Source organism: Chelmon rostratus, chromosome 7, assembly GCF_017976325.1.
Source record: "Chelmon rostratus isolate fCheRos1 chromosome 7, fCheRos1.pri, whole genome shotgun sequence".
Classification (NCBI taxonomy): domain Eukaryota; kingdom Metazoa; phylum Chordata; class Actinopteri; order Chaetodontiformes; family Chaetodontidae; genus Chelmon; species Chelmon rostratus.
The window spans coordinates 1,676,767-1,692,311 of record NC_055664.1 but is presented as its reverse complement, the minus strand read 5'-3'; the positions used below and the strand labels follow the sequence as shown (position 1 = coordinate 1,692,311).

Below are 15,545 nucleotides of genomic sequence, written 5' to 3'. Positions count from 1 at the left end.
TTAAAGGCTAAGTTAACATTCACGTTGATTGCAGCATCTCACCAACTACACTTCCTGGTGTGATAAAACTCACACCACACCCAAGACTCTTCTCCTCCTAAAGAATAATCATTGTAGCCTTTTCAGCATTTAACTAGTGACAAGGCAGCCATAAAGGTTGTGGTCACGACTGTTAGGTTTGAAACTGAGAATGTGTAGTAGACATCAACAATTGTTCACATTCCTACGGCAACATCCAAAACGTGACCTGCACATCAGAATTCTAATCAGACTGAATGGAAAACATTGAATGTGCTGACTGAGAACAGTGAAAATGTCTTTGATTAGTTAGGTCACATCATGCTTCAAAAACACTCATCAAGCCCAGTCCGTATCAGGCAACCACCTACTGCCTCAGTCACTGTCCGGCCGGTACAGGTACTTCATCATCAGGCTGTCCACTTTCTTCTTCCTCTTCTTGTCATCCTTTTTGTTAAGGGGCAGGCCCTCGCTCTGTGGCCGAGCTTCTCCTTCTCCTTCTTCTTCTGGGCTGGATGCCTTTCGAACTGGAGCCCTCTTCACACTGCTGGAGCTTCGGTAAGAAATGGTGGAGGCACTAGAGCTCGACTCTGAAGAGTCCGACTCAGAATCTGAAGATGAAGAAGACGATGAAGACGATGACGAAGAAGAAGACTCATCCCTCTTCTTGGACTTCTTCTTGGACTTCTTGGACCTCCTCTTGGAACTGCTCCTATGACGATGGTCGTCTCCTGAGCTGTCAAACTCTGAGCCTAAGCTTCTCTTCTTTTTCTTATTCTTGCCTTTGCTCTTGCTGCGGCGGTGACTGCTACAGCTGCTGGCATTGCGGGACGGTCTCATGCAGTCCACAGCGGATGCAGACCGTCGAATACTGCTGGAAGGTAAAGTACTTTCACGGTTACGGATACCTTTGCTGTCATCTTCATCATTCTTGGATTTTTCTTCTTCATCCTCAGAGTCTTCCAAGCTCCTGCGCTTGAATTTGATAGGCTTGAAACTCAGCACTTCATTGATGGCTTTCTCTAGGTCAGGGTCAAGGTAATTGCGATGACTGACAGATTTGATGTCCGAGTTATCGAGTGGGTCATTATCTACAGTTGATGATCTGGCTTGTGGTGGTGGCATGGACATACTGCGGCCAGCGGACGAGTGAGGACTGTACGCTGACCTCTCGGTGAAGGCGATACTTCGACTATCATCGATATCAATGTCAAATTCGCTCAGGCGGCAGCTGCGTGCCAGCGACATATGAGAATCAGCTTGGCTAATACTTCCAGGACTACGACCCCCAGACCGTCTGCTAAAGCAAGGACTGCTGGGACTGCTGCCATACAGTGACCGCCCACCTCTGCCCAAATCTAAGCGTGAGTTGCATTGGCGGCGTTCAAGTGGGCTTGACAGACCTAAACTGATGGTAGACTTAGCATCATCCTCTGGGCTTAACCCTCGATGCAGAAAGGGCTGACTTGGTGCAGGGAAAGAAATGGTTGATTCTTTGTCAAAGTCATTCCAGCGGCTGTCCACGCCTTTCCTGGCTCGGGTGTTGGCCTCTGAATAGGCCTTGGACATGACTGATTCTCTGCCATTCATGTCATCCCCTGCCAGGGACTTCCTCCTGGAGCTTACTGAGTAGGTGTCATCCTTAAGATCTGAGGTTTTGGGTTTAGCCTTATGGAAGGATTGTACGTCTTCTGACTCGGCATTCTCCTTGAGGGCGCTGAAGAGGGCATCCCCTTTGCCACCGATGGAGTCAAGGTTGGATCTTTTTCTGTAGCTAAGGGAGCTCATTACTGATATTGACCTGCTCGACTCTACTTCTTTTCCTTCTTTATGTACCCCTTTCCTTTCCTTACCCTCCTTCCACTCGTTCCCTTCCTTTGCATCTACATTTAAAGCATATCTAGAAAGAAACAACAGTGGAAAGGATGAAGGAATGAAGACAGTGGGAGAGAAAATGACAAAGATGAGTTTTTGGATCAAGTGGAGGTGAGTGAAGGAAGACAATAAGAAACAAATTAATGAAACTACAAAATCATAAAAACAGAGATGTGATGAGAAATGAGAGTGCAGCAATAAAAAAAGACTAAGGATTAAGATCAAGGAGAATGTAACAGGAAACAAATGACTAGGGACTAACAACGGCTTTTGATGCACTGGAATGTCAAGACAGACGGCAACATTATTTTATTGGCCACCAAGGGCAACTTCAATTCTCAACATACCCACTCTAAAGCAACTAAAATGTTTTGACCAATGTAGCATCATAGTCAGACAATAATACTGCAACTAAACATTCATAAGGCCGTTTGGCTAAAAAGCAGATACATATGCAATACAAACCTAAGTCTTAAAATGAATTGGGAATTTGAAAGGAGTTTTAGCTGTTAAATATTACACTACCTTTGACTGTTGACTGTAATAGATTTGATAAAGGACTTGAATTTGGTAACAACATCTGCTCCTGGATTCACCTTCAATAAAATGTTTTTGAGTTCCAGCCATAGAGTGTGACACCTGACTGCTATTGTTCAGAAAACTGGATTCACTTAGAAAAAAGATGGAAAACATTTTGAAAGACGAAAGAGTATGTCCTACTTGTTGCAGTCGTGAAGTATTGTTATATTGTGTGTGCCTGATAGGATTGAGGCTGACCTTAACATTAACTCTACTCTGGTGTTCCAGTAATAACACTATATGTACTTTCATGGAAACAAGAGTAACTTTTCATTCTGATAGTCATTTTTATAGTAATATGTGTCTTCTTAATTCAAAATCCATATTTTTATTATGAGCATAATATTGAACCAAGATACTGAATACTGGATGTATATTAATGAATCTCTGTGAGCATGACAGAAGATTTCAGTAACATCATTTGTGTAAACTCTGAAAAACCTGAAAATGTTTCCCATATCAAAGTCTAAAGCAAAATGTTAAACTTGAGAACCTTTAAATAATATTCCTCTCTCCCTTTTTATCCCTGAAATGTGATCACATTTCGATGTACTCATACTCATAGAAATGGCAATTAAAGTTAGCTAGCTTGATGAATCTGTGTCTATGGGGACATGCTGCTAAGAGAGATTTAAAAACTCCAAAAGTTTTTAAAGTAGGGAGTGGCTCAGCTGAGCGAGGGGAGTTAAATCTTCTGGTAAGGAGACAAATCTGGGGCAATCGAAGCTGTCAGCTTGCAGACACATTCATTTATCTCAGCAAGTGGCTCAGGTAGATTATGCCAGCTGGCCATTGGGCATGTCGATAAATCTACCACAGTGGTGGTTTTCCCCTCTTCACCAAGCGGGTGACAATAAAGATGAAGCAGTTTGAAAATACATTTAAGTAATAGCAGTCCCTCATTTCATCTGAGTATTCTGCTCTACTTTATTTCCTATTGGTCAGATCACATAAACCGTTTCAACCAGACAGGCCAAAATCACTCAAATATCTAGGTAGACTACTTTCTAACTGTACTGAAGTGACAGTATCAGCAGCTGCCTTTGTACTGACCTGGAGCTCTTGAGGCTTCCGTCATCTGAAAGGTTCTTGGCGGAACCTTTGCTTTTGGACAGCCAGGACTTGACCCCATCCACACGATCCTCCAACTCGGAGTCTGTGTCTGAATCCCCCTGACTGGTGACGAGTCAGAGATGGAAAAGTCAGATGAAGCAAAGGAAATATGATGAGATCCTAGAGTCAACACTAAGAAATGTTCCTGTAATATAATTCTCTGAAGCTGCCGTACCAGAGAATGCAGAACATGCTGTAAGTGTTAGTGTGGAAACAAAGAGGGGTTGAGGCATTTGTTCTGGATGAAAGACAGCACATGCAGTCAGCTCAAAGAGCCCCTGTAAACACAGACATGCCTGCAAGAGTAGATGCTAACATCACACAGCAACTTCTGACTGTTGTCACTGTAAGAGTGCTATCATGGTCCAGCAGGTAGCTGGCACTGAGGCATCCAACAAACATTCAACCATTATTTTTCCAAAGGGACCTCAGAGTTCAAGCCACACTGTGACGAGTGCAAAACCAAAGATCAAGCTTAAATTTATAGGAACTTTCTATTTTTTAAATCCTGACAGATTTCTAAACGAGCAGAAGCATATCCTCAAGATATCTTCATCTCTCAAGCTCCAAAATCACCGGATCCTACACTTCCTCTAAAGCAATTTAATAACATTTTACATTCCACTCTCCCTGGCCTGTACATGCCAACATCTTTCACACTCACACAGTTTGTGCGGCAGGCTTTCTGTTGTAAATCTGTAGTCTCCAAGCTTAAACTAATTTTCTCAAACTTAAAGGGGGAACTCCAACAATTTACACATCAAAGTCTGGAGAGTACTGCTGCATATGTGAAAGAAGCTGGTATGTACTGTAGCTCTTTGGTTCTGCAGAGCGAGTTGTTGGAAGTCTGATAAACTGCATCATGTGGTGTCACTTCAGTCAGCGTCAGTTGCGGCTGAAGACTACAAGTTTTAAAATGAAATAAATCTGGGGGTGTGAAGTCAGAAAGCTTACCGGGTCTCTGTAACACGCTCATCATCTCTGTTTGATGTTAGCAGGTTGAGGCTACATCAGCTGCTAATAATGTAAGTCTTTGACAACTCTTAGCAGTCGAGCTGCATTGTGGCACCGGGTTTTGACAAGGGAAGAATTCATTGAGTAAAAAACATGATGCAGCTTCGATTTGGATCCTTTCCATCGTGAGTTCAACATTGTTTTAGCAGTGCAATGCTAAATCGGTGGAGGACTCCTTTAACACAGCTCTTTCAGAGTCAAAGAAGACATAGTACAACTAATGAACAGAGACAGTGGCTTTCCAAAAGTATACAAAAACATTTTGATTGTGGCTTCTTTGCCTAAATGCATTAAATTACTATTATTAAGAGAGCATAACAGAGTAAAATATGATAAAGTGAGGCCATGGAATTGAGATTTTTTGTCTTATTGGAGCAGCAGTTTCTTGCACTGGACATGGTACAACTGTATTTATGTGTGGAATAACTTTGACATGGGACAGCTGTGTATTTCATACGTTTCAGTCTAAACGACCTTCATCAACATATGCCAGCATACACCTCATGAAGATTAGACCGAAAGCTCTTTCACCAGATTGTGGGAAAGTGGGAAAACATTCATGTGTATTTGGTTTTAGATCTGTTGTAAAAATGTCACCACAACCAATTCTTATCAAAAACTATGAAAACAACAGTTGTGTTGAAAAAGCATTAATTTTCTTTGAATTGCACAGCAAAGTGGCAGAAAATCTTCAGATTTACCTTTCATCTGGTAATTATTTTCATCACCAGTCCAGCACACACACATTATTTCAGTTCTTGACAGAATGATTTGATACACAGCTGGGCACTGCACTGTTTTTCCTCTCAATTATCATTACACATTCACGACTGTGAGCTATGGAGTAATATAGAGGGCTTGTCATAAAATTTGACACAAATGAAAAGAGCGCAACACTCATTAAGTGCCGTCAAAGCCCAGTGCTTGTCTGGCACTGTGAAATTAAGTTGTTAAAGCTTAATAGTCCTATAGAGACATCAGGGGGTGGCTCAACATCTCTGCATCTGTTTCAGAGAGCCTCCCATCTTGTTGAGGAAGACAAAAAATATTCTTTTCTCCAGCACACAGAGCTCTACAGGGCCAACAACCACGTGAAATCATTTACAGTCAGACATAAATGCTCCCTGAAATTCAAATAATGGCTTGCACAGTGAGATCCAAATGCACAGCCTACGAGCTTTTAGGGAATACAATAACCCTGGACAGCAACGCTGAGACTGTATTCACACTAAAGAGGAGGAGGAGGAGGAGGGAGGTGATGGAAGGATGGAGGCGCTGGACTCCTAAACTGTAATTAGCAGAATATTCTTTGACTATTAGACAATCTGGTTATTTGCTGCTATCTACTGTTATGATGACAGTGCAACCAAGTGTCTTTGTCTTATGCACTGAGGACACTCAGTGAGTGAAGAGGATGTTCTGAGTAAGATCGATGAACAGAAGCTAAAATCCAGACATGTTTTCTTATCTGACCCCTTTTAAAGTAAGAGCTTTGCCAGGATTTGTATGTTACTCTGACAAGAGCTCTCCTACAGTCATCTTAAATTAGTTAAATTAAATTAGTCTATAAACCTTTGTCTTCACTGTCAAACCTTGTTTTAAAAAAACTCTTCCCATGAGAAAATGGAAAAACAGAAATGGAGTAGTTAAGTGCAGTTAAGTTTTTTTTTTTTGTGGCACTGCTAACAGTCCCAACACTAACAGCAGTACTTGCAGCACTACTAAAATGAGTGTTAGGTAAACAAGTGGCTGATTAAGTATCCATTATTGATCAATGCATCAAACTGTATTTCAATCTTACTTATTTATGTACACACATTAGGTACTTTCTGTTCTAGTTTCCCTATGCCAAGAAGCATTCTGTTGGTTGTAGCCTGCTGAACAGTCACATACCTGCTTTAAGTTGACCACTAAATGTCTATTCCTTCCAATAATCAGTCATAATGTTAATAGCCTCATATCAAATCACAAGAGAAAACATTCTTGCAACAAATGGCAAACTCCCAAACCTCAGAGCAGTGTGTGTCTGTCATGGTTCACTCGTTTGAATCCTATGAATGAGAAATTATCTCGAAATCTGCCTTTTGTTTTATTGATATAATGAGATAAATTAACCAATTACCATTAGAAGGAGCTTGAGCTTTGTTATCTTGAGATAACAAAATAATTCACTTGTGATCTCAACTTAGGGGCATTGAAAAAGGAGCTAAGATAGATAACTCTCACTGAAATGGTGCAGGCTCCAATATGCACTGCTGTCACACCATGAACCTCAGTAGTTATGTTTCCATTAACATAATGTGATTAGTTTTAACATATTTCCAATGTTTTGGATGTTTTTTTTTTAATGAATAGATTTATCAAGGTGTTTCTTTAAGCCTTTATCGCATTACTTATGGGATATCAACTTTAACTTTTCTGCAATACTTTGTCTTTTTTCATAGAAATTCTGCTATTTCCAAGTTTTTTTATGTGCATAAAAACAGCTGAGAGTACTTCAAACCAAACCATAACTGGGAGTCTAAAATTTCCCCTTAGGGGCAATAAGATTGTTGTATTTTAAAGAAGACACCTTTTAAAAAAAAAAAAAAACAAACCAAAAAACATTATTCAAATAGTAAACCATTTTTTAAAAGTGTTACAGTGTACAAATTGTTTTTGATGTTTAATAAAAATAGTGGCTCAGAGTAAATGCTCCAGTTGCAAGACTATTCTCCAAGACTTTCTCCTCTGTGTGCAATTTCATGATACACTCAGAGCACGGAGAGAGACCTCTCAGGTCTACAGTCAACACCACAGTGCTGAGTGCTTCACACATAGTGTCAAACACAATTTATGTCCTTGACCGCCACAGCATTAGTTAAGCCCTGCCGAAAGCCTGGGGGAAGCAAACAAACACAGTGCTGAGGAGACATTAATTGTCTGTGACATTCTGCCGCCATTGGTTGTACATCTCTGTTACACACTATTACATTCATCATTAGCTTCTATGGATCCTCCTGCTCTGCTCTGCTCTGCTTAGCTTGGCTCCTCTGTGTCCCTGGGTCTTATAGACGCCACTGTTTATGCCTCAGATATATGAAACTGTCAACCCAGTGAAGTCCCTATGGCTTTCGAGCAAAGACAGGCATATGCATCCTTTCCAAGACCATCAGGAAACATACGCCTGGAAAACTCCTCTCATCTACAGTATCACGTGAAAAAAGTGAAAAACTGTTATCTGTGCTGCAAAACCTCCACTGCAATGAAAAAAGGTACTAAACCTCTTTCCATTCCTGTAAAATTAGCCTAAAACGCCTATCCAAGTCACACCCAAAGTAAACTGAAAGCTGTTCTTGAACCATCTGGACTACATGCATGGTTTGGTCTCTTTTGAAATGAAACACTCTGAAGTTTTGTCCCCAGTAATGAAAATCACTAAGTGCTAGATAGATAGATAGATAGATATACTTTATTTATCCCAAGCTGGGAAATTGCACACTGAAGTTGAAGGTTTTTATTTCTACCTGAATAATCTTTTGCAAATTGATGCCTATAGATAATAATATCTGGGTCGTTTCTATTAGTTGGAAAACACAAAGGGACCACAGCATGAAATCGTACCCTAGTCCAAGTTCAATAAAAATTGATAATAATAGCAGAGAAAAGGAATATTTGACTTTTTTTCTAACTGTACGTCGAGGCGTTCTAAAAAAAAAAAAAAGGCTAATTATTTATATAAGTATATATATATAGTATATATGTGTGTATATATATATATATATATATATATATATATATATATATATATATATATATATATATATATATATATATCAATTCAGCAATCAATATTTAGGCCATATTAATATCTTGGGTTTGGGTATCACTCTCAGAATTTACATTGGCTATACAAAGCACTAGTTATCTGCGCAATCGGTTGCAACTGGCTCGATCTTTACACAAAAAAAGACGACAAGGCCCTTCCTATCAACACAGACTCTCATTGGCTTTTGTCCAGTGTAGAGATGAAATGGAAGATCTTAATTGGTGAAGTGAGGTATCAATCGCAAATTCAGAGTGCAGCGGCCACCTTGAGACCAAAAAGATGTAACGGTCTACCATCTTGTCACCTATGTGTACATGCTTGAGTTATGAGTTATACTGTAATGGAAAAAAGATTAGTACATTGTTGGCTAATGTGAAATGATAAAACAGCTTTCTGTTGATTATGTTAGTGTTTTGGGCAAAATATTTTACTGGAATGGATCATCTGGGACTTTGCCAATGTAACCGGACTGTTTTAATTGGAAGGTTATTGATTGGTGGTTTACTATAATCAGTGAGTTGCCTCAATTTTATATTCGGTTATTTGTTGTTGCTGTTGATTTACCTGCTGTTGCGACTGTATCTTGACATGGTTTGATTCAATTGAATCAAGAATCTTGAATCGTATTGTATGACATGAATATAAACTTAAACAGAGCACTTGTGTTTACAGACAGGCAGAGTATTGCATACTGACGGCCTGCAGTCAGGCAGGGTTTAAAAGAGTTACAAATGTTCTTTTGTCCTCCAAGCATCTGAGTGGATGGGCCTGAAAAATACGTATGTTTGACAGCTAAGGGACACAGAGAAAGGCAATCTACCCTTGAAACTACACTTCCAAAGGAAATGCAAGATTGCTGTTAGCAGTGGTATTGAAGAATAAAAACTTACTTGTTTGTGGGAGATTGATGAGAATAATGTCAGTATTGAAGGAAGTTTGAGGATTATCCCGATTAGTGGAGATTATGTGTGAAAAATACTGGACTCGAGCCCCCTTCACTTTGTTATTGTAACATAGTAATACATCAGTGATTGATAGTGCACTTGCAATGTGCTAGATTTCCAATTTCTTTCTACTCTCCTGCATATTATTTAAGAGTCCGAATATCTTTGCTTATCCAGGGAGTTGATCTTATTGTCGGTTTCAACTGCATTTTTCAAGGTCCAACCTGAGGTGGATAGGCAAAGTTTATGAAAAGCATTTGTGAGGTCACTTGTGTCTGAATATTGCATGCCACCATTAAAACAGGAGAATGAATGTTCCCACTTTGTGCTCACTAATTTGTCTCCACAGTGTCTAACAAGATGCACATATGATCGGACACAAAAAGTTCTCTGATGGAAAGATTATTTACATTAAGCCCCAGAGGAAACACTATGTCCAATGTGTGGCAACAGTTGTGAATTAGAATTAGACCCTTAATGTATTGAACCTGGTTGTAAGATTCTGTGATATTTAAAAATGCTTTCAACGTGTAATTCGAAGTGTCATCAATATGGAAATTAAACTCACCAGCAATTATATAATTAATCCTAATAAAGAAGCTTGATAGATGATACATGGCAATAGGGCTGCACTGAAATGTATCTTTGAAGACTGCAGTCAGACCTTCTCTACAAACGCTGACCCTAGGAGAAGAACGTGATTCAAAGTTTGGGGGGCACGCTTCAATCAACTGGCTAACCTGAAGGCAGACTTCAGTTAAGAACTAGAAATTTAAGCCACCATAGTTAATGTACACATTTAATATGAAGGTTTTGCCTGATAGTGACCTTACATTAAACAAGGCACACTTAACATGTTGTACATTGTGACCGGCTGGTTTGATATAACTTACATTGTGTACATTAGCACTGTGGCTTCTTAGCTTGCCAGGACTGGACCTATTTTGTGATGATATTTTTAGATATATGTTGATATATGGCTTGGAATCAGAAGGCTGTGTGAGGCAGGGGAGGTGAGGTGGGACTTCTGTCTACTTTACATTAGCTGCAGTGTTAGTTGCTGGAATACATAATTGAAGTGAATAAGCTATGCTCAGTGTCCACTGTTTGCTCCACAGTATGTGTCCATGTTTGCATAAAAAAGAGACACTAGCAAAAACGTGAATGTTGGTTGAATAATAATGTGTAGGGCTGAAACAACAAATGGATTAAAATTGATTCTAAAAATAGCTGGCAACAAATTTCTTCGATTAGTTGCGTGCCCGTCAAAACACGAACTGAATGAGTTAGCTGAAATTAGGTCAAAGAGAAGCTGGGGTATAACCTATCTCAATGGAGTTTTAGAAACATTTCATGTCATTAGTCAGAGTCTATTTCTTCACAATAGAAACTTGAGCAATATCTGATCAAATATTTATAAGCTACATTTCCTTTCTCCCTGCATGGCTGCATCCCCAATGTCCATTAAACTTCAACTTTCATTGTAGTGGCCTTGTCGGCACTTGCCTTGCCGAGTTGTCTGAAAGAGCATTGCACAATGAGTTGAGGAATAAGCTTTGTTTTTTGAAGTGCTGGAAATTTTCATATCAGTGCATAGTACTGTCTTAGTAACTTAGTACTTAGTGACACCCCCTTGGCAAATATCACAGCTTGTAAAGGCTTTTTGTAGCCAACTAGGAGTCTTTCAGGATGGATTTTCAGCCATTTTTCCTTTCAAAAGGCATCTTGTTGAGTGAGATTCTTGGGCTGTCGTATATGCACTGCTCTTTTGAGGTCTATCCAGAGATGTTCAATAATGTTTAGGTCAGGGGACTGTGAGAGCCATGGCAAAAACTTCAGCTTGCGCCTCTTGAGGTATTCCATTGTGGATTTTGAGATGTGTTTCTGATCATAATCCCGATGTAGAAGCCAGTGTGATGTTTGGGTCCAGAATTTTCTGGTATTTAATTATAATACATATGTGTGTGTGTGTGTGTGTGTGTGTGTGCATGCCTTAGATATATGACATTCTGGATCTGATGTATTTTAGAACAGCTTCATACAAGTGGAATCATGCTGTATTAATATATTCAAATGTAAATGCATGTTTTTTTTTTTAAATTCAAATGTGGAAAGTGCTAACAGCTCATTATAAATCAAACCACATTTGACAGAAATCTGCACTTTCCAGTTCAGTTTTAATAATCCTTTTCCTTTCAATCGATCAGAAAATCAAACATTGATGGGACTGGAAAACCTGGGAGCCAGAGGTTAATGCTGTGTGTGTGTATTTGTGTGTGTGTGTGTGTGTGTGTGTGTGTGTGCTACTTGCCTTGTGAGCAATACAGCTTTTTGTAAGACATTCCAGGGTTCTGCATTATTAAGCAAGTGCAAGTCAATGATTGATGATGAACACGCCCTTCTTTTTTCCTGTCAGGAGGGCAGTCACCACCAAGCAATGGTCACATCCAGCCCTCAAGCTGGCCGATAAAATATTAACGGGGCCCAGGTAGTAAGACGCTAAGTCACTGCCAACTGCTGCTCAGACACAACACAGCAACGTCTGACATGACCCCCTTCAAGGCAAAGCAGTAAACACAGCCGGATATACCCCTCGGCGGCATAAAGGAGACCTGTGAGGAAGATCTTGGCCTCGAGGGGGATGACCAGAGAGATCATGACACTTGTTGTTTGAAATTCAAGGCTTTGCAATGTGGTTAACTGCACAGGGAATCTGGAGGGAAGCTTATCGCATGCTGGGGCTCAAGCAACATATTGTCAGTGGTATTCGAGCATCTCATCATGTGAAGGCATGCAATGAAGAGTGGCGTAAACTGGGGTTATGAGGAAATCTCTGAGCACTGTTTATGATGCATTATCCCAGAGCCTTCATACATCAAAGGAAAATCCCCCCTTGGATTTACTGCATCTCTGCTTCTTCCATGAGGCATTTCTTCCTGTTTGAATGGTTGAACATGTGTGCCTCTGGAACTGAGCCGTTAGTGCTTGATTCTCAGGGTCTGACACCAAAAGCTTATGCCTTAAAATAGATGAATATTATCACAAGAATCAGAGAAAAATCAAATATCTTTTCTACATTTTTCTGTCAGTGGGGATTTTTCCTTTAAATATAAGCTCTTTTCTGCAGTGTGACAGCCACAAGTGATGGACTAACTGGACCGAAACTAAACCTAGAGAAAAACTCTCTCTCAACCATCAATGTCTCCACTGAATGTTCAAAGGCTGTAGAATTCTGCATCATTTCCAGTGGTGCACCCAAAAAAAAAAAAAAAAAAATCAAATTCCTCACGTTCTGTTCTGTCTTTTCTGATACTTTGTCACCATGTCTTGCAAACTAGTCATGATGATGATGGGTGAAGGGACAGACAAGAAAGGAAAACAACGAAAGACAACAGAAAAGAAAAAAACACAAATTAAGAATTAAGTCACAAATAATACAGAAAATGTGAATGATTAACAAATTCTAATATTTATGGATGTCATGGCAGATGGTGTGATAAGCCAGTTTTCACTTTGGCAAAACAACTATACTGTTTGCGTCATGGTTTTAGGGGCATTAACTCAGTATGTCACCTCATCCTGATCTTGTGTCATGCATCAGATTGGCAAGCGTATTCTAATGACTCACAGAGCCGTTAACTGCCACTGTAAGAGGGAGGAAAAATCAGTAAGGCTCAGCAGGCATCTCAGAGAGTATATACATGTCCCTACAAGACACCCCAGAGGGAATACAGGACTTTTTAGAGGGTGTCAATAATACTGAGGCTGATGACTGAGTCAGAAAGAACTACCTTTGGATGCTTTATCATGGTCCCTATGATCATTTCAGTGCAACTAACTCCCTCCTTCCCTTTTACATCCCCTCTGCTAGTTATCTCTGTGGAGCTGAACCAGACGTTAGCTTAGATAACTGCTGCCTAAAGGATGAGGAGGAAAATTAAAGGTGCAATAAGTGTAGACAATTACCAGAAAATTCCATATCTGGAGAGCTTTGGTTGGATGGTTGAAATTGTCATCATTGTCATCATACTGCCAATATGATACATGACCAATGACAACAAATCAACTCAACTTGAACGAAGAAATATGCTCCTTTGCTTTTTTTCCTAAAGGTTACATGGAAAAGAATTACAGAACTAGAGTCAGGATGTGGTAAACCTAGTTTAGCATAAAGGCGGGAAGAAGGGGAAACAGCCTGACCCCGTTCAGAAATGAACAGTGTCAGGCTGTTATTCACTACAGCTCTGTTCTACACACAGACATAAGACTGATATCGATCTTCTCAGCTGACTCTTTACAACAACTTTTTGGAAAGCAGATACGACAGAAAGGAGATCAAACATTATTGTTTCACCACAGCAACCCTTCACGGTAGACTGAGGATTTAAAGTGAGCACATGTTTTTTCTACTTACTGACAGCATAGTATTGCTTTTTCAAAATTTGTGTGATTGCAGTGGCCACAGGGAAATTGCAACACTTTCAAATTCTGAGCAGTAAAAATGCACAAAAGTGTCCTGCAGTTTTTGGATAGTTCCAGGGATTTGGTCACCTGAAAAGACAGGCAGTGATATGTCCTACAAAAAGCTGTGAGTAACAACAAACTAGTAAGAATAATATTCTTATTAATATCTTGCATAGAATATTACTTTGAGAGTAAAAATTAATTCTTGACCTTGGGATCAGTAGTTTGATAATCTGTCTCTCAAATCAAGGTCCAGCTGCTAGCATTTCTGGTGTTTCAACTGCATTTCATGGTCCTTATCAGCAAATGGAGTTTGCACTCTTGTCACAGAAACAACTGAGAGTTTGGTGAGTTATCACAATGACAACTAGAAAAAGGCAGTAAATGACTTTGTGCAGACTTATGCAGTTTTTTGTGCACTTTGTGCACTAGTGTCCTTTAACACAATAAAGATTGGATGCTGCATATGTAAATATTATCTGCCTAATGACTCAATTATTTCTTGGGCAAATGCAAATACTTCTGGCTATCAGACTCCCTCACTGTTTACAGTCTGTTCCATGATACATCCTCCACCTTCTGGAACTTCAAGAAGCTCCAAACCTAAAAGTAAACTTTTTTGTACCTGTTGATAAGGTCTTCATTGTCATCACTCTCCATCTCGTCCTCAATGGCTGCCTGAAGGTCACCAATCCTTTTGAAGGCCAGCTTGAGGTCTGCCTGCAGGCTCTGATTAGCAGCCTCTAAGCTCTCAATGTCCATTTCCTGTCAATAAGAGAAGAGTCAGCTGATCAGGACCATTGATTAGTTCAATATTGCTGATTTATTGTTGTCTCTTAAAATGAAGCCAGAGTGTCTCACTGTACTACTAACAGTGATAACTGTTAGTAATTTGTATCATTACTGTCTGTCACAGTCTTACCAGCTCATGTTTTTTGCGGCTGGCCTCAGCTTCCTTTTTAGCCAGTTCACCCATCTCCTCCTTGATGTCGCGAATCTGCCTCTGTAGACGTTTGTTCTGCTCCTTCTCTCGATTCTCGCTGCTGCTGCGCTGGTCTCGTTCCTCCGTCAGCTTCTCTAGGTTCTCCTTAAGCCGAGCTACAAGGCTCTGCACATTAAAAGGAACAAGGTTCAACAATATGGTCAAACTGTCATTTGAATGAGGCCAGTCTGGGAAGTGGGGGTGCCAAACTAGAGGACTCCAGGCAAAGAGGACACAGAATTAAACCAAAAAGTTACACCTGGCTCAGCTTTTGCTGGTCAGCAACAAGACATCATCCAACAATTTGATAAAATGGCCTAATATGCACAAGCAAAGAGTTCTTGAAGATAAGTTCAGCTCCACCCCGATCTCTCCAACCAAGTCTTCTAGAAATCTGGGTCGCATGATTGATGACCAACTAACTTTCACTCAGCATGCTGCATCTGCCACTCAGCCATGTTGCTTTGCACGACATAAACAACATCAGAAAGATCAGTTCCTATCTGGCTGAGTATGCTGCTCAACAGCTTCTCTTTGACCCACTGCGGCTTGAATAGTACTTCATTTGTATGTTGCTTTAAACAAAAGCATCTACCGAATGAATAAATGTACTGTCCTGGTAAGATTTATCTGTAAAGGGCAGGGTTATTCAGTTATGAAGTACATTTACTTATTGTACTTAAGTACAGATTTCGAGTATCTGGACTTTACTTGAGTATCAATTTTTGTTGGACACTTACGATTTTTA

The 15,545-nt window shown here is 40.0% G+C and overlaps 1 protein-coding gene across 5 annotated transcripts in view; it reads right to left on the bottom strand.

The window, feature by feature from the left end:
- The window catches only part of myo18ab (myosin XVIIIAb), a 135,710-nt gene that overhangs the window by 4,266 nt on the left and 115,899 nt on the right, over positions 1 to 15,545 (bottom strand). For 4 of the 5 annotated variants that reach the window (XM_041939928.1, XM_041939929.1, XM_041939931.1 and 1 more), the window contains 4 exons: positions 14,738 to 14,923; positions 14,441 to 14,580; positions 12,641 to 12,685; positions 3,526 to 3,648 (listed from right to left, as the gene is read on the bottom strand). In XM_041939928.1, coding sequence (XP_041795862.1) covers positions 3,526 to 3,648; positions 12,641 to 12,685; positions 14,441 to 14,580; positions 14,738 to 14,923 — 494 coding nt within the window. The remainder of the gene's footprint in view (positions 1 to 3,525; positions 3,649 to 12,640; positions 12,686 to 14,440; positions 14,581 to 14,737; positions 14,924 to 15,545) is intronic. The other variant, XM_041939930.1, reaches the window with a different exon arrangement.